The sequence below is a fragment of the Acromyrmex echinatior genome, chromosome 8, assembly GCF_024713525.1.
Source record: "Acromyrmex echinatior isolate Ae372 chromosome 8, ASM2471352v2, whole genome shotgun sequence".
NCBI lineage: Eukaryota > Metazoa > Arthropoda > Insecta > Hymenoptera > Formicidae > Acromyrmex > Acromyrmex echinatior.
The window spans coordinates 3,495,486-3,523,452 of record NC_141859.1 but is presented as its reverse complement, the minus strand read 5'-3'; the positions used below and the strand labels follow the sequence as shown (position 1 = coordinate 3,523,452).

General features: G+C 38.0%; 2 protein-coding genes across 5 annotated transcripts in view; both read right to left on the bottom strand.

Moving 5' to 3' along the window:
- LOC105150185 (uncharacterized) overlaps window positions 1-27,967 on the bottom strand; it is a 100,651-nt gene that overhangs the window by 12,172 nt on the left and 60,512 nt on the right. The window lies entirely within an intron of this gene.
- On the bottom strand, window positions 2,185-27,622 carry Pits (Protein interacting with Ttk69 and Sin3A). The gene is made up of 5 exons (XM_011063090.2): window positions 25,430-27,622; window positions 7,419-7,570; window positions 7,043-7,229; window positions 6,545-6,792; window positions 2,185-6,451 (listed from the first exon to the last, which is right to left on the bottom strand). Exons 1-5 carry the CDS (start codon window positions 26,166-26,168, stop codon window positions 6,311-6,313), a joined length of 1,467 nt encoding a protein of 488 aa, XP_011061392.1. The 5' UTR covers window positions 26,169-27,622; the 3' UTR covers window positions 2,185-6,310.

Genomic DNA, 27,967 nt, shown 5'->3' with positions numbered 1-27,967 from the left:
AATATTGCATCTAAAATTTTCAATCTTTCTGTCATCATTATCTTTCGCATCACCATTGCGATTCTTCGAGTTCAAAGTTTTTGGAAATATCCATTTTCCTTTCTTTTCATTTTTAATCAATGTCTGCAGAGAGAAAATTACATTTCCGGTTCCATTAGATTAATCCAATTTCGCAGACGATTCAGAAGGGGAGAGAGAGAGAGAGAGAGAGAGAGAGCCACGTTTCATGTAATTATAGTTCTATCTGAGAAGAATCGATTTTATTCGCCCGCGCGGTCCATTCGTCACATATATCACGGGCGGATTGAATAATTTACTCCTCATCCGCTTTAAGCGCGCGGAGTCATCGCGCAATGCTATATACAACAACGCGGGGAGATGGTGCCTTCCGAGTCGTCTGGAACGTGCACAGATCAATATTCCGCCACGTTACGTTCCTCGTTCCGCTCTCCTTCCTTCATCCCACCCAGCTGAATATTGGCATTGATTTTCATGGTTCGGGAGGACTCGTCACCCTCCCCTCGACTGCGGACCCCGGGCAGAACGTTCGGATTTAAGGTCGCTGTATACATTTTCCGACGTATATGTATCTATACAGGGTGTCTCGTAAAAACTATAACAATGTTTAAGGATAAATTCTTGAGATCATTTTGAAACAAAAACCCTAATATCAAAATGTCAAACTCTTATAACGGTATGTATATATAATATATAGTTATATATATAGTTTTTAAAAGCTTTTAAAGTTAGCGAATCGTATTATCTTAAAGTTCACGCACTTAGATATGGGTAAATGCCAACCACACTTAAATACGTAAACTTTAGGCGAGTCGTTAATTTTAAATGCTTTTAAATGCTAATTCAAGGATTATTATATTTGACATTTTCGTTCAGAATCATCTCAGGAATCTAAAACGTTAAACGTTACGGTCTTTATAGACACCCTGTATATATATATATATATATATATATATATATATATATATATATATATATATATATATATTAAATAGATTCTCACAATACTTTCAAAAATAAAAGTACAATTGCTGAGATCTATGTATACAATACCTGTTTCTATCAGTGTTTCGATTTGATTAACTCTTTATTTTTTCTATATTGAAAGAAAACTGAGTACTAAATTGTAATAAATTATTTGGACAGTACTAATATAACATTTATTTATGGAAAATAAATATTTGCTGAATAAAAAAAAATATAATAGTTAAATCAAATGGTTCTTGTACTAAATATATATATATATATATGTTTACATTTAATAAATATTCGACTGGCACTATTCAAACAAATATTTACTAAAATTTAATATATTTTTCTGTCAGTGTAGTTCTAAGAATTAAAAAAAAAGGTACAATAAATAAAAATAATTAAAATTTACCATTGGTAAATGAGCATAAATGAGCATAAAAGAGAACAGATATCTAAAATTTCGTCTCGTTCATCCAAATCGATCGTTTTCACAGCGACCTTTAAATTTAGATCGCAAACATTGGCTACGAAGGGCACGTTACCGTTTTAATCTTAGAAAATGAAAGGATGAAGCTGCGACGAGAGTAACAGGAACGTGACGAAAATTGACATGTCACGATTAATTTTCGCGTTTATCATATTTGACGACATAGTAAAAGCGTAAGAAATAAAGGAAGACATAACGAATGTAGACATTACGTTTCTGTAAACTTTCGCTGTCAGATTTCATTTCGCGATATTATCAACAAACAATTTTCGCAAAACACATAGGAAGAATGCCTCTTAGACTCTTTCTTTTTTAATATTTATAGCAAAATGTTAGATATATTTTTAATATTTTTAAAATATTTAATCATAATTTGGATGTTTTCTCAAAATATTTTTTAATCAAAAAACTCCTAAATATAAAAAAAAAAGATAGATTCTATTATATTCTATTATTTGTATTAATATATAATTTTAAATAAAATTTTAAAAAAATGTTTTATGAATTATTTAAATAATACTCTTTTAAACTTAATATTCTATCTTCATATTTGATTAAAAAAAAAAATTTCGTTTGCAGTGAGCCAATAGCCCTGTTGACAACAAATTTCTGTATCTATCAATGAGCAAACGAATAGATACGTCGCAAGTTTAATGATGGAAATTTGTGCGGAGGAGGTGATTACGGGAGTAAAAAAAACGCATATGTTCACATCAACACATATATTTTGTTTTTGCTTATTGCATACATACGATAAACAGTACAATGTTACGCGTTCCTCGAGGTATGGTATACTAGAAAATTTTCATTATCCACTACTACAATTGCTATTCGACATATTGTTTCGTCATATCTCTTCGACTTTGTGTATTTGCGTTAGCTATATGAGAATCGTTCAAGAAGGAAGGAAAAAAAAGGAAAATAAACAGAAAGAAGGGCGATAGGAGAAAAATGGAACGAATTACGAGTGTGAGTGTTCCTCATTTCTTTCGCTTTCGATCAGGGAAGAGGACTATCGCGCGCTTCATCGAAGAGAGAAAAACCGAGATTGGCGACTTTGGGTGGCTTGGTCATCGTTAATAATGAACAATCGGATGGAAAACGAGCGAGTTGTAAGAGTTTATACCATCATCTCGACGTAATCCCGAGCATCATCTTAACACTTCATAACATCCTTATTTTCTGCGCGCCCCAATTCCGCTCATCCCCGGTTATCCGATAACGATAATGACAGTAACGATAGCAATGGAGATAAATGTAGAGCAACAATTAATTTGTATCGTAGTTTTACACGACAAAGCACCGTTTCGAGAAACGAAATCCCGAGCGAGCATGAAATGAGATAATTCACTGAAAAAAGTCTAATAATAGCTATCAAATATTAAATAAAATATTCAATTGATATAAATAAAAGTAATTTTATTTTCCTAAATATTTAATACTCTTTAAAGTCTTTAGAGTGAAATCTCACTGTAAAGAATGAAAATAGAATGATACTTGAAAAAGAGTAGCTTAATTTTCAATCTTTAAAAAGTTAGATTTAGGATGAAGTTTACTCTAATAATTTTAGAGAGTAAGTAGAGAGTATTATGAAATGATTAGTTATATTATTATATTTGGTAATACTTATTAAATATTTAAGAAAGTAAAATCACTTTTCATTATATTAACCAATTAATTTATTTAGAATTATTTCACTCAATATTTAGCAGCTATTACCGGATTCTTTTCAGTGTTCAAGAGATCCTCCTGCGGAATAATTATATCAATGGAGGTCCAAGAAAGAGATAGAAAGAGAAATACAACGGATACATATACGGAAAGTGCGACACAGTGATCGGACACATAGGATGATATGACACGCGACGACCAAGCCCTTGTCATCGAGAGAGGATCTCTCTCGGTTTTTTCCGGTACAAGGATTCATTATGGATTTAATATGTAAAAGGAGAGCTCGCGGGCCGCGCGCGCAAGAAAACAGATATCCTGCGTAAGGAAGATCGCGAGCTATCATCGCTGAATCCCGGCCAAGAGTTGTCTCCAAAGAAGAGTTATTCTCTCGGAACTCAACGGCGAGTGCCGCGTTACAGTTGTGAGAAGTATTACTATTGAGCGCTTCCCTTGATGTCTAGTTCGTCGCTGTCGGTGGCTTTTGTGCGACGCTAAAACGCGTCTAAACTTGTAACGTAAGCTCGTATGGTCAGGAAGATTAACGTAATCCGCGAGGAAAATTGAGTCAGTCTTGAGAAAAAGAGTGGCTCAATATTCAAACTTTAAGAATGAAATTTCACTCTTCAGAGATTTATTCTAAAAATTTTAGAGAGTATATGTATCTTTTGTCAATATATTTATATCTAACTGTTGACATTAAAATCAATATAGAAAGAAATAAAATATATTTAACAATCCATGATATATTAATTGCTTTACTCAATTAACTTTCGCCAATAGAAATGTATAAGAGTATAAGTTATATAGAACAGATACGTTCGTATCATTTTCGATCTTATACTTGTTTTTTATCTATCAGTTTTAATTACGATCGCGACGAATGTGATCATAATATCTCGATGTATCATCATATTAGTAACTTTATGATATATGATACGACGTAAAAAACGTTACAAGTTTAAACGCACTTTAAACGGAGACATAGCTTCGAAATATCATCCGCCATCGCTAAAACAAGGGAGCGTGCCGTCGACAAGGAGTCGAAGGATATCGAGTCTCGGCAGAAGCCATCGCAGCTCGATACAAGTGTATTCTCTCTCTTCTTTTAATCCTCTATTTTTCCAAGCGCTTCATTCTCCTGCGACAACTTCCGACAATCGCTCCCCTATCGCTTATGTAAGTGTATGTTTGTGTGTATACGTGTATGTGTGTGCCGATCTGTTTTGTACAAATATATACAAAAGGAGCCGCCCGCGCGCGCGCGTCCAAGAAAAAAGGGATATCCCTTTCCGCGAGAGGATCGCTCGATTGTCACGCGGAAGAGGATCCCTCCTCGGACGCGTCCAGCGAGTGCCTCTGCCTGCCTTTTTTCCCCTTCATTCTTTTTTTTTTATCGTTTAGACATAGCGAGTATGTGGTTCCTATTTTGACGGGCGTGCCTTTTTCATCGGTGAAAATGAAAAACCAAAAGGCCCTCGACTTAAGGTCTAGCGCATAAACTAAAGGCGAAAGTGGACGTTGTACAGTCGGACATATTATCATATTACATAATCCGCTTCGCGGAGTGACTGGATGGCGCGATGTGCTCACGTGTTTCACGTGATTCCTCTACTTTTTTTTCTCTCTTGTTATTTCCCCCCCTCCCCCCTCCCCGAAGACCGGACGAGCGCGATTGTAAGAAGCGCGAGTAAAACGCAACGTCGTATGTCATCGCGAGCGAGAAACCGAAAACAAGTAAGGATACGTCGTGTGTTTACGCGTCAAAAAGGCGTCTTTCGGAGAGATAACGACATATCTCGTTCGAAAACAAAGAAGGAAAGCAGAAACAAAAGATAGAGAAAGACAGAGACAGAGACAGAGAGAGAGAGAGAGAGAGAGAGAGAGAGAGAGAGAGAGAGAGACAGAGGATAATAATAATTTAATAAGACAAAAACGCAAAAACGAATATAGATTTTTGTACACTTAAAAAACATTAAAAATTCTTTTAGTTATACGCTTTATTAATAATGTAGGTATGTACACATATACACAATGTACAGAAAACCCGTGCGCTGGGTCCGAATATGTGTCCGCCGTATGTTTATATAATTATTATATAATACAACGAGTGAAGAGTATAAGTAGAAAGAGTATACAAACGAAAGAATAGAAAAAGGGGCGGCGATGATAGCCACGGAGACAGTACCTGTCTCTCGCGTTAGTCATTAATAAAGAGGCACGGCTGGTCTCACGCTATCTCTAACACTTCCTCTTAGCGCCAAGACAACCGTGTCTCCCGATTAAATCCACGATCTCCAATCATCCGATGGAGACGTGCGCGAAAAAAAAAAAAATAAAAGTACAATGTGGTCGCGTGCGTTTCGCAATACCAAGTCAAGTTTCCGTTTCGAAGTGTGCGTGAAATGTATTCTTGTACATTGTATATAGTATATACTTGTGTATGTACTTTTGTGTGTGTGTGTGTGTGTGTGTGTGTAATGTCTGTGCGTGTATCTGTGTGTGTATGTGTAAAATAACGCAGGCAATTATGCCCGCGATACAAGAGACAATGAAGAAAGGCATATCGAGCCTAAGTACAAACCCAACCGGGCAACAAATGATCAGCATCATTACTGTCGTCGCGATCCCAACGTCGCGCAGTGCTCCTCTAAATTTTCGCTCCGCGAAAAATAATGCGCTGCTTTTCGTCGTGTCAATTCAACCGATCTCTACGAAATCCATATGTACATGTGTGCAGCAGAACAATCGACCGCCAATATGCAAGTTGCCAAAGACTTCTTCTCAAAACCGGTCACAAAAGATAAAATACCGTACGATACCGATCACATTACTAAAACGCGTCATCAACCACCGGCTTCGAATAAAATCAAATCGTCCACTTTCCCTCCCCCCAACCTTACCCTTTTCTTTCGTTTTCCCTCCCCTCCCATAGTATTCCCCTTATCATTGATGTCAGCATCAACTTCGTGAGAATCCGTATCGCACCAGACAACGTCTTTGGCTCGAATCATTCGTTGGCTCTCCCGCGTGTCGCCAACGAGTCTTTATCACCGTTACCAAAAGCGTTCGGTGAAACCCTTCACGGTTCCAACCATATAACAGCTCCTCTGTACAAAGAGGAACAGAAAATTTGAGCCCTGATTCGACATTGAAAGAGGGTCTTTAAGATTCTCTTTCTTTCTTGACTTTGAGCCCGGTGCCCGCGTTATCCTCGCCTAGGATGGTAGCTATCTCACCCTGCATGAAGGCCCACGGTACCTGGCTGTTCGCCAGCGGGCATTTCTCGCCGCTCGGACAATAAACCTGAAACGAAAAACGAGAACGGATACCGTTGATGAGGATTGTTGGTGAAATATCTGGAAAAAGGCATCAAAATGCAATATTATAGATACTCACCTCTGAGCCGGCACCTTGTCTCTTTATGCTGTCTCGACTGCATGGGAAGCAGAACTTGTGATGTGGCACGCTGGGGCACTGCACAAAGTGCGTGTCTTCTAGGCGTTCCTGACACAGAGTACACTTGAGGGTCGGTGCCGTGACCGGTTCAGAGCCGGCAGTCGGTTGAGCAACTGCGCCCTCCGAGGATGTCGTCACGGTCGTGGATGACACCTGCCTTGAACTACTGGACCGTCTGCCCGACGAACCTGCAAATACAATTTTTTCGCAATCGTTATTTGCAATCCCTCGTTGCAATTTTACAAAAAGCTTGATTTTAACATTAAAAGGATTATTTTTATATATCGTATGATTCGTCAAGAAGTCTGATAAGATACAGATATAATCTGTAACCATAAACAACGCGTTTGATATCAAGATAACAGATAAAATATATATAATAATATGTGAAAAAGAAATATAGAGATAAATAAAAAAATATAATATTATTAAAATTACCTGAACTGTTCGGACTGTGCTGGGAGCCTCTAGAAGCACTACGTTGCTGAGCGTTCGCGGCTGTAGTCGGTGGACTTCTGCTGGTGGGACTGGGATTGTTCGGCGGCTGTGGTACCGGCTCAGGCGATGTTAGATTGTCAGCGACTGACATTAAAGCGGCCATTGGCGATGGACCATTCGCTGTGCCCTGAAAGAGGAAGTGTCATCGTCAGTTGGCATTCTAGAATTACAAACTTATTATGGATTCGCGTAGGAGTTCAGCAGACCAGAAGGCGCGCAGAAACGTTGATTGTGCGCAAATAAATATGAATCGTTGCCCATGAATGGAGCTGGCCGGCTGAAGCTGTTAGATAATTAACACGTATCTCGTGCGTACCTGATGATGATTCGATTGTGAATTATCGTTGGCGCCTTCCTGACTCGGTGGTGGCGGTGGTGGAGGACTCGTTCTTGGACGAAGAGGCGATCCTCCACCATTGGCCGCGACATTGGCAGGTGCCAATGGTATAGATGGCCCAACGTACGCTCCTGAAAAATGTATATTATATACCGTCAAATGCATGCTGTTTATATATATCTGCAACAAATAAGTTTACTAAATACGTAAGAAGTATACTAAATATCGAATTCCTGGGAACTTTTCAAAGCGACTATTTAGAAAACGTGCATTCACACACATTCAAGAGTTTATCCAAAAAAAAAAACGCAATAATTATGAAATACAATAAGTAAATTATACAGTATTATGCAGTTTTGTTTCTTGCTTTCTATCTTCTACTTGTTTAATTTGCTTTTTCTCCTTCCTACTATTTCCAAATATATCATTTTTTTTTCTTTCAAAATCCGATCATATTATTCAGGCATCTTTTTTAGAATTGTCTTTAATGTGCAAAGTAGAGACAGAATAAAAAAAAAATAGAATGAAATGAACAACACAAATAGTGAAGCAATGTAATCGAATTAAACACATTGTTCCAGTTATTCAACGCGATTTCGTTAAGTTTAATTAAATCAAGATTAAAATTAACCTATATTGGTAGAAACGGGCCTTAACTGTTTACAATAAAATTTTGAACTATACAATTCGTTGTTCTGTCCTAATCTTCAATTTTTCTTTTCAATTAAAAAATTAAAGAGTTAATCTACGTTAACAAAATAGTACAAGTATTGCTATAGTACTTAATATTCAAATTTCGCATTCAGATCGTTTATCATCGGACGCATTTCAGGCGTTTATCATCTCGATTTGTTCAATGTAGGGGAAGGAGCGTGGAGTGTTCCGCGCTACGTCCGTCTAATGAATACAAGAACAGAATCTACAGTTTGCCTTTCCTCTCCCAAACGTCTCAGGTCTCAGCTCGCTCCTTGTTGCACGTACACGAACGTGAGTGCGCGAGCGCTTTGGCCGGTCATCAAACAGGCCAGTCGACGGACCGTATCTGCTGTCGCTCTTGCCGCATGATTGATCACGACTGACGTTGCCGCACGGAAACTGACTGACGTAACGTACGTGCTTAACGTTCACGAAACGAGATGCTTTCGCGCAAGCAACCGGCGGATCATGTTCGGTTTCATTCCGAGCGTTCCGAGTCGGTGAACGTCGGATTTGAGAACCAATCCTTCTTCAATTAGCATCGCTAATCCATTATTGATACGTTAACTCGCGCGAATTGCGTCACTAATATAATATGTGAAAAATAAAGAATTGCTCGTGGCAATCTGATAAGAAAGTCGCTGGAGTTTGAAGTTTGTAATATGTTTGTTGACGCATTAAGTGCCTAAAAGATTATCGAATCCTCGGATTATATAAAGTATATATGAAGAGATAAAAATAATTAGTCGAAATTATAAGGCATTTTTTGTAATTATAAAGTTAAAATTATAGTTAATTCAAATTTACATTAAATCTAGTTTAATTGTATATATATACATAAAATTTAATTTTATATTACTAAAATTAAATTTAATATAAAACTAAATTCACTATAATCTCAATTAACTATAATCTCACTAAATTAACTATATAATCTCAATAAATTAGATTTAATTATATTTAATTTAGTTTTATATTAAATTATTTTTTTCTGTAAAAATGAAAAGTAAATGAGAACAAAAAACCGATTATAAAATGAAATCTTTATATTTTTCCATCTTTAATTTATAAATATTAAATTTTGGAATGACGAAATGTTCTGCTGAAATGGAACTTACATAAATGACAATTCTCAATTGTCCATGAGTAATAAATCTCGGAGGACGATAACCTGGTAGAGATTGGAACCGAGTGTGCGCGCGTGATATTTTCAAGACGCCCAATGACGTAGATGCCACGCAAACAGCTGAATATATAATGTTTTGTCGCGCTATTTGGTATCAGTCTCGTTATCTCACTCGATAATGGCTGCAAGATAATCACTATCAGCGATCGCGAACCGTCACGTTATCGCTGTTATTCAATGTGTACGAACTGCGTGCGTGCATGCGTGCGTGCATACATGTGCGTGCAGTTTATTAAAATATTTTAAATTGTCTAACCTAATAGATTTCATGCGTCGATTACAACAATATAATCGTAGATATTTATGCTTAAAAAATATGTGATCATTTTATTATCTATTTCTACGGAAAACTTTATAGAACACTTTTGAAATTGATCACGTGACTGTTGAAGTCCATTTTTTTTGTCACAAACTTTGTGACAATATTAAAACTTGATTAAAATTATTAATTAAAATTTTAACTCCCGGTATCTTTATTATTTAAGAAATATTATTTATTTTTTTTTTAGAAATTCATTACTACATCTTTCGGGAATATTATTATCCGTGACGCCGGATGTGATTACATCGTGTTATTGTCATGAAAATACTATTGTAACGAAGTAACCGAGGAAAAAAAGAAGAAGCTCATCAGAGAAGCAGGATTTGCTCGTTTTTCTTGCCAAGCTTTTTTTATTCTTGAGGTTACTGTTTCCGTTCAAAAGACAGCGTTCACGTTTTACGTATACGCGAGTTCTGATAAAAATAGATCACTGCTGGCAAAGATTGGGATCTGGAAATAAACACAAAGATTGTAGTGTATGTGTGCGTGCGAGGAGAGAGAGGGGGGAGGGGGAAGGGAACCTTTAAGATTCAGAGAAGTTCCGTTTGTTATTCGATTCTACCATCGATTATTGATCTTTCGCAACTAAATGATTGCTAGAGCTGCTTGACGACGTATTGCTGATTGCACATTGCGGATATAATTCCAGTACTCGATGATTGCGAATATTGCGTATATCTAACAGGAATTGAAATATGATTTCCAACAATCTCGATTTTCAGTGCTATAAATATAGGAAATGTTTAGCTTTACGCGAAACAAGGATATAGGATAACATGTATAACAAAGGTAGAAGAAATTTCATGTGAATTTTATTCACAGTTAAATACATTTTATATTTCTATAATTAAATAAAAAATATTTTGTATTTCTTATTGATCTCCATTTCGACAAATCAGTTGTTATAGCCATTCCATTAGCGTCGAAATTTAATTTCTCTGACGTTACAAAATACCTGATGTTGAAACTCGAAATCAACTATTTCTCGAGTTTCTATCTACACGCGTTTCCGCACTGTCATTCATCATCGCCGTTTACAATGAGCGGATGCTCTCGCGTGCTGACATAGTATCGTTTTCCTTAATGGAAACCGAATCTCGCAAATGGACATAACTTTACAAGTCTCCATAGCCATTTAATCCATTGTATTTTGTCGCACGTCCTGCTATATTCCTTCTAAAAATTGTCAAAAGTTTATAGCCAACAACAGACAATACATTATACATTCAACTGTTTACGTCATTATATCGGTTCCAATCTCTACCAAGTTATTATTCTCCGAGATTTATTACTCATGGACAATTGAGAAACATTTATGTAAGTTACGTTTCAGCGGAGAATTTCGTCATTCTAAAATTTAACGTTTATAAATTAAAGAGAAATTAATGGAAAAATATAAAGATTTCATTTTATACTCAATACTGAACATTCTTAATCATCTACATCTCCAAATGAGGATTCATGTGGATTCTCATAAGAAACACAAAATTCAAAGTAAATTTCTAACAAGACTTGAAAGACACGTTGCATGAGAATGATAAACAATTCCTTTTTAAAGTTTTTGTAAACAATTTCTTTTTAAAGTTTTTGCTAAAGAAATATATGGATTCTTCTCTTGGGATCCACTGAAGTTTCTTATTATTTTAGTTTTAAAAGTTTTAAAATTTTCAATATAAAAACTGCGGTATAAATATATCACGATAATCAGCTTATATGAATAAAAACAAAATTTGAAAAATAAAATTATAAAACATAAAATTATTCCAAGTCATCGTAAATTGAAAAAGGCTCCAAGATCGTCAAGATCCATATGTTACGAGTCAAATAACAGCTTGATACATCTATCTTATTTCTCGTAGAAATTCCCGCCCATTTGAAGTGTCGAAATAACGGTCGACAAGCACAACTAGCAAGGTCACCGTACCGCCCGCGCGCGTATGGTCAGGTTAGATTAGGCAAGGTTAGGGTAGGATTACGCGACACCAACGTCGCCGTCATCGTCACCGCATGATCGTCAATGGGCCGCGTATCTCCGCCGGCGCGAAAAGCCAGCGAACGGTGCGAGCAGCAAGAAAAGGGGGGCACGCTACAGTTATCCCGACACAAAATGTCACGACGCGTCGCGGCAAATGGAGGAGACAATCTCAGGACCGGTTTCGTCGCCACGATGTGACGCGACGTTAGAAAGACAGAGAAGAAAAGAGAGAAAGAGAAGTGGCAAATGTATATGTAGGATGATTTTAATATATTTCGTCACCCATCATGAACAGGTAGAGAGTCGAAAAGTTATCTATTATGCAGTTTACGCAATAGTTAAGAGATATTAATTACTAAAAATTGCTAAATTGGTCTTGAATAATTTTTTACTCAAATACTATCAACTTTATAGAAAAACTGCAAGAGACAAAAATCATTTATTTTCTTCTCTTTAGAATTTTAAAAATTTTTTCAGAATTTTTTTATCAACTTTTTAATACTGCATTTTCTTATTTTTACCAACATGAGAAAATGTATTAAAAAATTCTAAAAAATTTTTCAGAACTTTATGAGAAGAAAATAAATGATTTTGATCTCTTGTAGCTTTTCTATAAAGTTGATAGTATTTGAGTAAAAAATTATTCAAGACCAGTATTTGGCAATTTTTAGTAATTAATATTTGCAAAATTGCAAAATGGTAGAGGATTTTTCAATTCACAGTTCGATTCACTCTACCTGCTCATGATGGATGACGAATATGTTAAAATCACTATATATTAGGTGTTGGAATTAATTCGTAGCGTTTTTTAATGAAAGAATGTTATTTATTTCACATGAGCATTAAAAAATACATTAATGAAAGTACTTCCCATCACTTGTAAAACGCTACGAATTAATTCCAACACCTAATATATATATATATATATATATATATATATATATATATATATATATACAGCTCATCTTTGGAATCTCTTTTTTCTTAAAATATTTATACCAAATGTTACATAATATTTTTAATACTTCTGAAATGCTTAGTCACACAATGTTGATACTAATTTTTTTTTTAATTTAATAAACTTAGATATAAAAAAGATTCTATAATTATATTGTTCTTTTATGCGTTAATACAATTTCGAATAAAACATTTTATGAATTATACATTTGAATTAAACTTTGTCAATGTAATAATTTAAATTAAATAATTTAAATAATAATTTAATATTCCATCTGTTCTCTTGTATTAAAAAAAAATTTCACTTGTCGGGCGTCAATGTCTCCTTGATTTTGTCTAAACATAAATCTGAAAATTTTATTGGATCATCTAAATAATTACATAACAATCTCAAGCATGATGAGTAATGTTGCAAAAAGTTTTGATATTCTAGCAACCAGTTTGAGCGTCCTACATTATTTTGATGATCCAACAAAATTATTTTCAGATTTCTATCTAGCTGAATTTTTAAATACTTCAGCGAAACTAAATTTTAATCTCGGTTCAATTAAGCTACATTGATAGAAACGAGCAATAATCGCGTCCAAACATTATTTTCGCGCCATATTCCAGGGTCAATGCAAACCGTCACATGCGTTTAAAAAGCACACGCGAAGCTTTCATAAATAACGATGTCATCGCGCTACTTTGTTTCTGAACTTTGCTCAATTTCCCACAAATGCAGACAAATCTTTTTTTCCGCGATAACGAGAAGCCATCTTCACATCATTCTCGACTAAAAAAAAATTGTACTAAAAAAAGACTTGTTATCGGACGGCACGATATAACTAAACATAGAATTCAAATGGATGTCATATTTCAAAGTTCGACTTATCACGCTTATCAAATTATTCATACGTCAAATTATTACGTCAATTATTCATACTATCAAATTATTAATCGTGATGAAAGACTCCAAGGTTCCGGGGTGGCGCGGGTTTGTGGGTGTCGAAGTTTCAAAAGTTTCCGGATGGTTGGGGAGTATTTGGAATGTATCTCGTTGACGAGTAACGAGCGTACGTGAGCGGAAACCCATCGAGGTCCATCGCTCGACGCGCGTACAAAGGCGTCGCGCCAAATACGAGTAATTGAGGCAAGTATGTATTCCGCTCGCTCGCGACGAATCGTGACTGCGATTAGAGAAGCACAGTGAATGCAGCGAAACGTACGAACGCGTGATGATCAGAATAGTAAAGAAAAAGATGCTTGTCGGCGCATTATGCGCGTCATATCGTACGTTGTATTCTCAGAACAAGCTGCTCCACTTAATCCTTCAAGTCGCGCTGACAATTCTTGGAAGTTTTATCTCATCAAATACGTTTAATGAAATCTATAAAAGACGGAAATTACAAACTTCCGCGTTAGTACGAAAGACTTGTCATTTTATCATCGAGAGAGCTTTGTGTTAAATGAAATTAAAAAGTCAGAGTTTTTAGAAAAATAAGGATGGAAAAAGTGGCTTCAAATTTGTTGAAGCTATGATATTTTGTAGATTATGATGTGCTGATTAAAAGTCTTCATTAGGAGGTATATATAATTACAATTATAAAAGATGGACAGATTTTAGGTTTGAAAGTTTGAAAGTTGCTATATTTTGAATCTGATCGGATTGAAAAGTATCTATTGTTCATTTTTTAGTAACTGTATTTTAACATTTTTATTCACAAAATAACAAATCATTTGATGTAAAAGATATATATAGTTGTTTTTAAAAAATTATGTAATTTGCAACATGCAATTATATCTTTTTTTTTAAACACAACACACACAATTAGTGTAAAGAAAACACAGCCGTGTTATTTTCTTTATTCCAGTTGGGTCATATTATTATTATTATTATTATTATTATTATTATTATTATTATAAACATAACAAGAGACATAACATTTCCAAAAAATGAGTAGCTTAGTAGATCAATTTTTCAATCCGATTAGATCCAAAATAGTAACTTTTAAATAATGTTACAGCAAAATCTATCCATTCTGTTGTATCTATGGAGACTTTTGAATATCCCATAATTTACAAAATATCACAGTTGCAACCAATTTAACTGAAACTACTTTTTTCATACGTAGTGCGGAAATTTCTTTTCTCTCTATAGACGAGAAAAAAAAAGTATTAAGTATGATGACTATTTTGCTTCGATTTCGTGGAAATTCTGCTTCCGACTTTATTTGAGTATATGAATAAATATTATATATGACAAACGTTTTGCAGCAATTTACTATCAAGAATTATTCAATTGCGACGTTTCTGTTAGTTCGTAGATCACGGGAAAAGTCACGAGGGGCATACGTGTAGAGACTGTAATGTTGACAGAAATTATATGTATGCGTAGTGACTATAAAGAGTAATCGGTCGGCGATACATAAAACATCGGGTAAACGATCGGCGCGTGTCGAAGGCCAATGACGATACGACGCAATACGGTAACGTGGACGTGTCGTGATGATGTCGCCGTTGTCATAGTCGTTAGTCCTTATGCGACCTGTGTGTTAATCGCTTTGGTTGTTTGTTAAGTGGCTCGTCGAGTAAACGTTATCAAAATGCACCACCTCGTGACGACGTGCAAATAATCGTCGCGAATAAGGCTGTCTTTTCGGCGTACATAACGATAAGCTTCTACGAAATCGATGAGTAACGATGCTGTCATCGATCAAAAATTTACATTATTATGTACATAAAAGAGTTGATAGAAACATTTATATTGATTCTGTGCTTAAAAAAAGTCTGATAATGACTCAAATGTTGAATGAAATAATTCCCATCAAATATTCGATTAATGCAAAAAGTAATTTTACTTTCCTAATCAACCATTTGATAATATTTATCAAATATTTAAGGAAGTAAAAATTACTTTTGATTATATTAATCGAATATTTGATTAGAATTATTTTTCACTCAACATGATAGTTATTATCAGCTACTTTTTTTCGTGTTATCGTGATAAAGACATCTTCCAAAAAATTAATGAATCATTTCGCTAATATTTATTATCGTTAAAGTCGCGAGACGAAATAACAATTCACGGCATGAAGTTTTGATACTCGCAGATTTATCTCAAAGCAATAGGAACACTTTACCTTGGATTTCTATTCAATTTTATATCGGATAATTGATACTAGAATATTTTCGGGAACAAGCGTTTCTACTTAGAGAAGTCAAAGGTCAAATATATTTAACTTCGTAATGACTAGGAGATATTTTAACTTATTGAATCTTCTCATCGAGGCGCGGATTCACGTAGAATCTCGTGAAGATCTCGATTCAAGGTCTATCGAGCTCGAGAAACGACGTTACTGACGTAATCTAACGTGCAGATAACGATTTACTCATATTCTCGCCTCGTAATCGTATCGCTACCATTATCGGTATCGGCGAGAAAAACGACATTTATTTCTGTTCGCCAATGAAGTCATTGTGCTATAAAGGCGATTATTATAAGAGGGAAACATTCCGCGCAGATTGCACACGGCAAAAAGTGGACGTGGGCAAGGACCATCTGAACTCAACGATAAATTGCGATCGCTCGTCATGTCACTCGCCACGTATCGATCACTCGCCCTTCACCCTCGGAGAAATCCCAGACAAACTCGCTTGTCATTCATTCTTCTTTGCGGATCCAGAAGCCCATGTTTTGATTTAACAAAAAAAAAACAAACAAACAAACAAACATATATAATACGTATAAAAAGAAATTTTTCATCTTTTTCCAGTTCTAAGAATTAGAAAAAGATAAAGAATAAGTTGTTGAACTGAAATTAAAGTCAATCTACATTGGTAGAAACGGACCAAAGTCAATTGAATTAATCGTCGATTACATTAACCAGAGTTTGATTGAAGTCGCTTTAACTGCTTGTCACCCTGACAGAATCTAATATAACTATTGACAGATCTCATTTGATAATCGAAAACTGTCAATATTTCTTTATTATGTCTGTCATATCAATATATTTCTCTGTCATGTATCACGTCGCTATCCTCGATATTTTTTTCTTTCTTTCAAAAGAGAAAAGTGAATTATCTAAAAATAATTAGATAAAAATTTCTAAAAAGGAAAAAAAAAAGAGTAAAGAATAAAAATAAATTCAGAATGCTGCTGAAAAGCGTGAATCGTAGTAGGTCATAGTAGCGAGAGATAGCAACCTCGACGAGTTGTGGGTTTCGCAAGTATCGTTGCTACGTATTATGAGTGGCCGATCGATCACGTACAGATAGGTACTTCGTTCTCTTATCCTACGTCATCGGAACGAGTTTCACGTACGTGTACACGTATATATGGCAGCGAGGAGTACATACGACAAGCATAAATGCATGTATCCAACAACAATGACAACGACGACGACACCGGCAACACCAACGTATCTGTAGAGGGGTCGTTACTTTCGAAACAAGGCCACTATACGCACTGTCCAGGGATGTGCGTATTTACGCACGTTTCCAAAGATTTGATTCGATCTTAAAGTACACATTCAAGCGTACCTGTACCTGTCTTACTTTAAGTCCCAAATGTCGAGCAAGTGTCTATCTTACTTTAAGTTCCAAAAGTATACTAGTTCAACCAAAGAAAATAGAACCAAAGATACATTTTCACGAGCCATTCAAGTCGGCTGTTTCTGCAGCGACAGAAAGGATTATATGATCAAAATTGACGAATATCAAAGATCTGTTTCTTATTGCTATACTTTCTGGTAGATACAGTACAATAAGTTGAAGTGAAACAAATATACGTTCATTTCACTTCAACTTAATTCACCGGTTCAGAATGCAGCAATAAAAACAGACCTCAGGTATATTTTGATCACGTGATCCTTTTTGTCGCTGAAACGGCTGATTTGAGCGGCTCGTGGAAATGGAATGTACCGTTAGATTTTCTATGATTGACCTAGTGCACTTTTGGAACTTGAAAAGAGATAGATATATGTTTGATATTTGGCGAAAGGAAAAAAGAGAATGTCTAGGAACAAAAGCAGAATGAATGCGATTAAATTTCGTTGCGCGATCTCTATCAAACGTGGGCGTCTAAATGATAGTTTATCAGTATGTTTACGCGCGATTGCAGCCAAATTATTGCATAAACACACTGAAAAAGAATTTACTATCTTAATACATATTTCTTTGATACTAAACATTTACTTGCAGTAGATATTTACTCAGTAAAAAAAAAGAATAGTCAAATTAATGTTTTTCATATCAAATAAACGTACGTTTATTGTTGATGGAAAAATTAAAATTTATTTGTTGGCGAAGGATTATATATAAAATTCTACAAAAAACAAGAAAGACTGAGAAATGTGAAACTTTAGCATAAAAACTTGAGTCCAAAAAACTTTCTAAAAAAATTAGAGAAGAGAAGGAAGTAGCGTTGCTTGATTTTTCCCAGTGTAATTTTAAATGTTTCTAACTCTTTAAGTTATCTTATGCACGTAACAAAATAATTCTCGATAAATTTATACAATGTTTACATATTCAAGAGATAAGGAGGGCTAAAACTTCGTAAGCGATAAGATTACACGATTTTTTCCAACTTCTTCTGAAATAAGCATTCCAATCTTCACGTGATTACGGATATTTATTGCTATACAATTGAGGAGAAAATATTACGAGACGTCTATTTGAATCACTGCCTAAGCTCGTGCATTTTAACCATGAGTCATCGAAAATAATAAAATTTTATTTTAGCGATAGAAACGGCAGCATAAATGTCATAAATATACATTTTTATATCATTTTCTTATTGACGTAATATCTAACCTAACGTCTAACCGCTAGTTGCCTTCAAAATGTTTTTTTTTTTCCGATAACGATGTGTATATTTCTGCATCTGTTTACGACGTTAATCTTTTCAATTTTGCTATGCATAGCTGTGCAAATATATTTTACAGTTAGACTCTAAGGTTAGCAGTATTCAATGCTGCACCTGGCGGAGTGTACGATTAGATTATTAGATTTTTTTTTTTTTTAAGACTAGACTTGTTATCAGATAAAGTGAACGGTGAGACCTGATTGAAGCTTTATAGCCAGTAGAGATTGTAGAGTAACTCGTGTAGTTTTCATAATAAAAGCTGAGAAAATCCGAGAAATAAAGTTTGAAAAATAAAAGGGAAATCCGAATAAAAATTGAAAAATATTCCATTTGAATTCTGCGAAAAATCTTGAGATTTTTTTTTTTACTTCATACGAATAGTTTTGAGGAAAATAACCTTAAAAAATATGTAGAGTATATCACACAGAAACGCATTTGTCTCCGTTTTTGTTTGAAGAGATCAAACGTCATGTCACTCTGCAGCGTTGCCAAGTTTGGCGACATTTCCAACACCCTGACTACATTACAAAAAAGATAGCAAGCAAATAAAATAGATAAACATACATTTTTGATAATCTTTAGACTCATTCTGATACATTTTTGCCATTTAATTGTACTGTTTATTTTTTTATTTTGGCAACATTGTTCTAGAGTCACAATTTTTCTTATATTAAGTTTTGTTTTTTGTTTCTGTACTAGATTACAATAGAATTCTCTTTCCCTCTTTCGTCAAATATCAAATATATATCTATCTCACTTTAAGTTCCAAAAGTGTACACTAATTCAACTACAGAAAACAAACCTCAGGTCTGTTCGCGTTGCTTGCACTTTTTGCATTCAGTATCTCCGTTTTCTTTCTTTTCAACGTTTGAATGTATTTATCTCGTTTTAAGTGCAAACATTTTTAGAGAATTTAAGCAACGCGAACAGACCTACTGACGATAGATCTGTTTTTTTCTATGGCTGAACTAGTATACACTTTTGGAACTTGAAGTGAGATAGATACATGTTTGAATATTTAGCGAAAGCGAGAGAGAGAGAGAGAGAGAAAGTTTCAGACTGCAGTTCCAGTGCAGAAATAAAAACAGACCTAAAATTCACGCGAGAGGCACCTTCCTTCTACCGGATCTCCTCCCGGATATTTATCATTCCCTCTTTCAAGCGGCGTGCTTTCGAGCTAAATTAAACGTACGAAAACGGCAACAGAGACAAGTTCGTTTATCGGGAAACGGTGAGAATGCCGCGCAGTAATTCCGAGGAAACAGAGTCGAGCGCGGAACGCGAAAGCCGCTACGAATAAATCCCGCGATCGTACGCTCGGCACGGCCCTGATCGATGAGTGTGACTAAGCCTGCAGCCGCCTACGTGCGTGATGCGATGCGTCGCGGTTACGGAAAGGAAAAGAGAAAGAAACAGAGAGAAAGAGAGAGAGGCACGAACGCGCGTGCGTGCATGCGTTTTTCCCCCTCAGCTCTTCCATCCGTCTCGTTCACCGTAACGTTTCTCTTCCTCGATCTCTCGCGAGAATGGAGAGACGTCGTTTCTCGACGGTCTATCGGAGCCGTCACGGAAAAGTACCGGTCACACGTCTACCCGGTGGCACTCTATCCCTCCCTCCCCCCCCCCTCTCTCTCTCTTTTCCTCTATCTGCTCCGTATGCCGTAGGCGAGGCCTCGGTGACTCGCACGCGTGCACATCGTCATACTACGAGCGATGGAAGGAGCGGAGAGGAATAGAGGATAGAGGACGCATATCTGCGCGCGGGATTGCGTGTCACCACGAACAGCCGTGACCGAATGATCATTCTTCCCGCTCGCTCGTTCGTGCGACCAATAAGTCGGTCGCTTCAGTATATAGTCGCTTGTTGATATATTACACGGAGCCGAGCGGAGTTCCTTGCCTCTCTTTTTCTCTTTCTATCTCGTCTCTCGTCACCGGACCTCTTAAGCCTTTCAAGAGAGATGCATTCGACGTTATTACATACCGATGCGCTTTAGACAGAGGCGTGTTGATACATAGGCTCTGCGCGTATTTTAGCTCCGCCGTTAAAAATAGCACTTTACGGACGAGGATGACGTTTCGTATTTGCAAAAACACTGGCGGAGAGAGAGAGAGAGAGAGAGAGAGAGAGAGAGAGAGAGGAAAAAGAAGCGCCACGGGATTTATTCTCGCTTATGAATTATTATCGATATATATTTGAATATTCGTGACGCGGTTGAAAGCGGATTTTAAAATGCTAATTCTGTTTACTTCGGGATTTTGTTTTCTGCGAGACTTGTATTTTATCTGTAGATTATAGCATTATGTTTATAATTGTGAATATATGCGTGTTATATGTTGACGATTGATATCGTTCCGTTTGTATCTTTATTAGTCATATTAATTTTTTCCTGAGATTACTAATATATGTTCGCTTTTATCAATGTTAACTTTAATCTCAGTTCAATTTACACTGAGAAAAATGTTTTGTATGTGACTTGTAAAATTTTCTTACTTTATTTAATTAAAAAATTTTATTATTTTAACAAAATTTTGATTAAAACAAAATTTTTAATTTATTTGACTAATGAAGGAGATTGCAAATTTTGGTTAAAACAACAAATTTTTTAACTTACATACAAAAACATTCTTACTTTCAATTTAAAAATTTTGTTCCAATCAAAATTTGGTTAGAATAACAAAATTTTTTAATTAAAAAGTAAGAAAGTTTTTGTGAGTTACGTATCATACAAAAAATTTCTCCCCATATATTCTCGTTTTTTTTTTGAGTCTGGAAAAAGATGGATAGAAAAAACGATTTTACCGAGTTCAATCTAAAAACTCGATCCATTGAGAAAGAGAGAGGCGTACAATGAGAAGACGGAATACAGGACGCATCGCGCGAGAAAAGAACAATTCGAGGGAGGGAGCTTTCTGCATCAGAAAGGGAAAAAAAAGAGGAGAAAGGTGCGAACATACTCGCGTGGATGTGCAGCGGAGTATGATTGAAAGATGCGTGCGCAAGACCACCCGCGTGCCGAAGTACGAGTCTCACAACGGTAGAAATTCTTTTGTCTTGATTTTGAAAGGTTTCCGAGCCGGAAACGACGGAGACCCCGCTCCACTTTCAGAATATATGAACGAAATCTCACAAAGAGATCAATCGACCACCGTCAGAGTAGAGGTAACGTCATAAAAAATAGTAACTTCTCCGAACGTAAAAAGAAAAGGTGCCTTTACGAAGGTGCTGATGCTCGATGTTCATTTTCAGCGTCAAAATAGGTTTATTGTTGGATATCGGATTTTTTATACAGACAAAATATATATAAAATATGTAAATATTCATAATATGCATTTTTAGAATGTTTTTTCAATGTTTCTATTTTAGTCTTATTTCCTAATCCGTTTTCTAAAAAAGTATGCAATTGCAATAAAGATCCGATGACTATTTATTATTAATTGTCACAATCAAAATTTATGTCGGACAGTGAAAATTGTATAAAAATGGTTACGTTCGGCAGGAAAAGCAGCTTTGCAACTGTTGTGAGATTCTTTAAGCCTATTCTACAATGTGTTCTTTGTTTCCTGTTTCTGGTTTTTTACGTTTTGCTTTTTTTCTCCTTTGCAACCGTTTTATCGACAATTGTATTTCTTACTTCTTTCGAAGTTCGTTAACTTTTATCTCGGGCGATATAAAATAAAAAATCGGATAAGAAGCAAAAAGATAAGATGTAAAAAATAGCAAAAAGCAAGAAACAGGAAACAAAAGGCACATTGTAGAACCGACTTTAACCTGAGAATAGGCGCGTCTCGAAACTAATGTTAGTAGGCACGTCCTGGTCATTTTGACCGAAATATATTTTTGTACATATATGTGTTGTAACTAAAATACGTATATGATTATAATTACTATAAGTAATAATTAATAAATAAGAAAATGAGACTACAAACACTAATTATGCTAATGTAAGTGAGTTTACTATTGCGTACAAGAACGAACGTGTTCCATCTCGACGTGGGTGTTGCATCATCCCTAATTTTTGTCAAGCTGCCGAGCTTTTTCGATTGTTTCCTTTTCTGATTTATCTACATTTTCAAATTAGTTTACGGCTAGATCGCGGCCGGATTGGCTGCAAGAGCTAATAAAAGAAAAAAAGAAAGACTAACGCAGTTAAAGTGCACGATCTTTTAGACCGACTGTTACAAACATATCAAATTTTATGTAGATATAAGCGTGTTTACGTCATCTATTTTCGCATACTATACGAAAAAACATTAACAGACATTTACGTAAAGATAAAAATACACTAGCGCCAATAAATTGGAAGATAAATAAGAAATAGAAAACGGAAGAGCACGGCAAAATGACCATAGCGCGACCATTCCCGGGTTAATATGCTTAGTTATACGTTTAGATTCATAGATTAGATTGATAGATTGAAGGCATTAAAAGAAAAGCAGTCGATATAAGCTACATTGGTTTGGTCCCTCACGCTTTAAACGCTTGTAATCATTCTGTCTTTATATCGTCCATGTAAAACACGGATAGAAGCGCTGAAAGTATCCAACCGAATCATAATTGTTGAAGTCATTTGCAAACGCGGGTGACCCTCGCTGCGACCTCTCGCTGCTGGTTCAACGTTCGCCGCGTCGCGTCAGTTCCTCAACTCATTAAAAGGCAAAACTAAAGCGACTAATCGCGAGCGATTCTATATCGCGCCGTGACGTAGGAGAGAAGGACGCAGCGCGAAGTCACTCTGCGGTGGCGAGCGTGTCCCAAACTTATCATCGCTTCGCGAAGTGACGGGATGGAAGGAGAGGATCCGTCGTTTCGTCGGTGATCTATCTCTCCTTATCTTACGCGCGGCGCATTATCCGCGTTACACGTAATGCAACGCAACGCAACGCAACGCAACGCGACGCGACGCGACGCGACGCGACGTAACGCGACGTAACGTAACGTAACGTAACGCGAGACGCCGACGAACGTAAACGCTTCGCGAAAATTCGCGCTCGCTTGCGGGATCCGCTCGTTATTGAGCGACCGGCACACAACGGTCTCATTCATCGGGTATAAATACGGCGGCGAGACGGCGACGGCGGCGTGACGTCACCTGATTGAACACGTCACGACATGGCAACTGAATGTGTGTATCTTTTGGTCGTCCCATCACGTGCTCGATGTACGTCTCTTTTGTACGCGTTCGGACGCCGATCGAAGAGAACTAAATAGAGATGGGAGATGAGAAAGATGCCAGAATGGTGAGAGAACAAAATGGAAGGAGAGAAAGAGAGAGAGAGAGAGAACTAAGCGAGGACGCGATAGAGGACGTTGCTTCCTTTTAATGTAATCTCCCTATATCGTCGTCCTCGTCGACGTACACGCGTGTGCGTGCATTGCCTCCTCGCGCCAGATGGCCACAAACGAATAGCTGTGCGCACAGCCCTCCTCTTCAACTATTTATAGTAGGCACCGATAAAAACGCCAGAACACCGCCCGCTAAAAAAAAAAAATTATGTCGAGCTACCGCGCGCCACGTAAGGCCGGAATGTCCGAGATACTTCTCGTCTCTCATTTGTGCATTTATTCTTGTATGGAAGTGAAAAACGACATTGATACGCGCCTTTCTTTTTGAAAAATATATGTACATATTAAAATATAATAAAATAGGAATAAATAATAAATTAAATAAAATAAAAAAGCTTTTCAATATGACTTGTGGCTTAGACTTAAATTATGATCACTTAAATTGATGATAAAATAAAAATTGTGTTTTTCTTCCAGTTAGAATTAATCACTAAATTGATGGTTTTGTAGTGATATCTCTAGAAGTTATTACGTTACTTGCCACAAAACTATCAGTTTACTGATTAACCATATCTAGGAAAATTAATTGTTTACATTATCATTGGTTTAAGTCTAACCATAAGTTAATCAGAAAATAAAAAGTCAGACCCGAGATTCTTTATTTGTCAACGTTGATTGGTTAATCCTTTATTACTCGCGTGGGATGTCCAAAATACTCTCACTTTATAAATTCGCTAAATATATAAATGCCATTTTATTCACATTATTATACATATTTAGCGCTAATTGTTTCACAATTAAAAAAATAATTCAATTAATTTTTATTTCTAAAGGATATAGAATGTCATAAATTTTTATTTAATTGTAAACTTAATCATCAAAGAGAATAATGAAACGTGAGATACAATGTTAGTGTCAAACATCTCACGCGAATAATGTAGAATTAAAGAAAAATGAAAAGCGTGATTTATACCTATAATTCTTGTTAAGACAGCAATACAATCTCTAGGGAAATTACGATCACTTGGTAATAATAGGACACTCGACAGAAACTCGTGTTTTATACTTCTGTCTGGCGTTCTCCACTAATCATGCCAAATTGGATTCATTATAAAATGTTGACTTTGAAAAGACTTTCATCACAGTCATTATTTTTTAAAGATCTTAATTGTTAGTAGCTAATGATTCCATGTTATGAATGAAAAATCCATGTTATGAATGAATTACACATCGTGTCTGTGGAATCTAATCGCAACACGCGAACCAATTTTCGCAGACTTCAACAAATCGTGTTGCTCGGTAGATACATTTTTGAAAGCGAAGGTAATCAAAGAAAAATCGTTTGTCCGTAAACGCTCGCATAAATTAGTACTTGCTTTATCTCGCCTGTAATATTTACATTCCGCGAATATTTTACATGTAGAGAAACATTCAAAATTACGACTTTACGACGACTTACGAACGCAATCGTCAGAGGTTCGTAAACAAATAAAACCATCGTGCGATAATGCGACGTGTTCGACGTCGCATCCGGCGAAATCGATGTTTTCGCTTCATTAGTCGCCAAGTTCCCAGTGGGCCACATAGAAGTAAAGGGGGAAAAATAATCCCCAAGACAATCATCCTTGATACAATCGGAATCGAAATTCGGAACGAACTTACAATCACCAACTCCATCGATCGATTGTTGTGGCGCGACCCAAAAACGGAGGGGAAACTCACCGTTGGCCTTGAAGGTAGTCGCCGTCTCGAAGCTGGGCGCCCTCACCGGATGCTTCTCTTTGTTCCGGTCCACGTAGCTGACGGCCAAGCTGACCGCCGGTAGAGAGTCCCCGCGTGTCAGCGGTGGTCTAACTGGATGCTGCTCCTCCAAGGACAACCGTTTCTCAGCGTGTTCATCCTCGTCGATCGCGGAGATGCCGCGTTTGAGTTGGGTAATGCTGCGATTATGCAGGGTCATCTGATGCGCGGCCACCGCGGCCAGATGGGCGTTGGACAAGCGCGGTGGATTGTTCCTTATGCTGTTGGCGATCTCGTGGCTCTCGTCACCGTGTTGACGACCGACCTGCTGCCTGGCGGCGGCGGCGGCCGCCGCCGCTGTTCCTGAGGTGAACTCGGTGATGGAATTACGATGGTGTAACTGCGAGTAACCGCCGATGTTGTGATGACGCGTATGACTACCCTGTGGCGTGTTCTGTATCGGCAGGACGTCGAGATTGGTACCGCCGTTGTGCTCGGTGTGTCCCGTACCAGTACGATACGTCTTGGAGGCGGACGGCCGAGCATCCTGAAAACCGTGCGCTTTCTTCAGCTGCTTGGCCGACTCGAGGACTAGGTCGATGCGGTCGGCGCCCTCGTAATTCACGCAGCCGCGACAAACCGGCTCCGAGAAGTCCATTATCATCGCCCAAGGCATCCTGGGCAGGTCGCACAGATAACACTGCGTCCGTTTGCCCATCATCTTGTCGGCGAGAAACGTAGTGTCGGCGCCGAGGATCTCCCGCTGTTTTGCTAATGATAATGGCGGTCTGGTGGCCTAGAGGGGGAAGGGGAAGGGGATTAATGTTAATCGTCCACTGTGTCGCTCTCGATGAATTATCACTTCACATCCACTGTTTGTCTCGCGCGCACGTATTATCTTCTGGGCTCTTATCTCGTTTAGTCGCGAGCTGTATCAGAGTTATCCCCGCGTTTAGTCGTCCGCTTTGTCTACCACCTCTCTTTCTCTCCGTTATGTGCCTGCGAGCGCACACACACACACACACACACGCACACATGCACTCTTGTACGTACGCATACGTTCTTATGCATATACACGCATCAATTTTTTTTATTCAGTTTTAATATCGTATATATTTTTCACATTATTTTGTTCTGTTTCACTTTATTTCATGTACTGTAGTTTGAGAAATACGGTGAATTCTCTCTTTATTCCTTTGTTAATAAGTCCTTGTGCTCGAAGGGACTTGTCCCATAATAAACGACGCTTTCTCTCGCCCTCTCTCTCTCTCTCTCTCTTCTCGAGTCACTCCGCTCCGCGAAAGGAAAATAGATTCCGACCGCGCGCACTACTCGTCCGAGAAATAACCGGCGCTCGAAATAACGACAAAGACGACGATAACGTCAACCTGCACCTCCCGTCTCGCGCGCACTCCGTCGTCTCCGTTGGCGCGGCTCGCGAGCACATGAGCCGCGAGAAGACGAACGCGTAGCGACGCCTGACGACGCCCGACTCGCCCGCACCACTACGCCTACGCGACGGACAGCCCGGACCGGACCGGAGCGGAGCGGAGCGAACGACCCAAGCCCACGATGGGGAGAGCTGCTCCGCGATGGCGCCGTCAACGATGGCGATGGCGGGAATCCGCGGCGTCACTTCACTTCCCGGGAAAAACTCGCGTCTCACACGCGGTCCTCGAAGGAACTTCGAGACGCCCGCGTTACGACGAATCTACGTTCTAATGTATCCTCGCACTGTCCTCGCACGATACCGGAAAAGGTAGCGGCGAAGCACCGCGAACCAGCGAACGCGAGGCACACGCGATCAACGCGGTCACCGTTGTCGCGTTGTGATTTATTATTGCAATCGTTCTTCTCTCTTTCTTGGCAAGAGCGACGCGCGAGATACAATTTACAAACGCGCGAAATTAAACACGTATCTCTCGACGCGACGAGGACGAGACATGCGCTCGACCGTCTGGGGCGTCTGGCTGCCGTACGAAGAGACGAACGCTCGAGAATGCGGCGGTAACTCTGGCCCTCTGGGTAACTCCGTCGGAGTTTCCACCTCTCATTGTCAGCCTTAGCCCCGTCTCTCTCGAACCCATCGGGCCACCTTCCTCTCGCTCCTTCACCGCCATCGCATTCGCCATTTGCTCGGCCACGTTATCGGCCGTTCGGTGTCGCTCCGATCGCTCGCTCGCACGATTCCCTCTTCCCCTCTCGGCACGCCGTTCAATCCCCGTATGCAGTCTGCTAGCTCTCATTCTCTCTCTCCCTCTCTCATTCTCTCGTTTCCTCTTGCGCTCAGTCCTCCCGTCTCCCACTCGCACGAGAGCCATTGCCAAGCTACCTCCCCTCCGTCCCGTGACATCCTCGTCGCTAAAAAAACAGCTACGACGACGCGACGACGACGACGACGACGACGCGCTCCGCCAATCGGACGTTGTGGCGTCATGGTGGATGACGTCATAATCGCGAGGTTGCGCATGCGCGCCGTGAAGTGCCCTAGGGGGACACGTAGACAGCGAGATCCGGTGG

Excerpts from the sequence above, each read along its gene's own strand:
- Pits (XM_011063090.2), bottom strand. The coding sequence starts at position 26,168 with ATGATGGGCAAACGGACGCAGTGTTATCTGTGCGACCTGCCCAGGATG. Across the intron at positions 7,230-7,418 it reads CACAATCGAATCATCATCAG|GGCACAGCGAATGGTCCATC; the intron begins GTACGCACGAGA and ends TTCCTCTTTCAG. Across the intron at positions 6,793-7,042 it reads GCACAGTCCGAACAGTTCAG|GTTCGTCGGGCAGACGGTCC; the intron begins GTAATTTTAATA and ends TTGTATTTGCAG.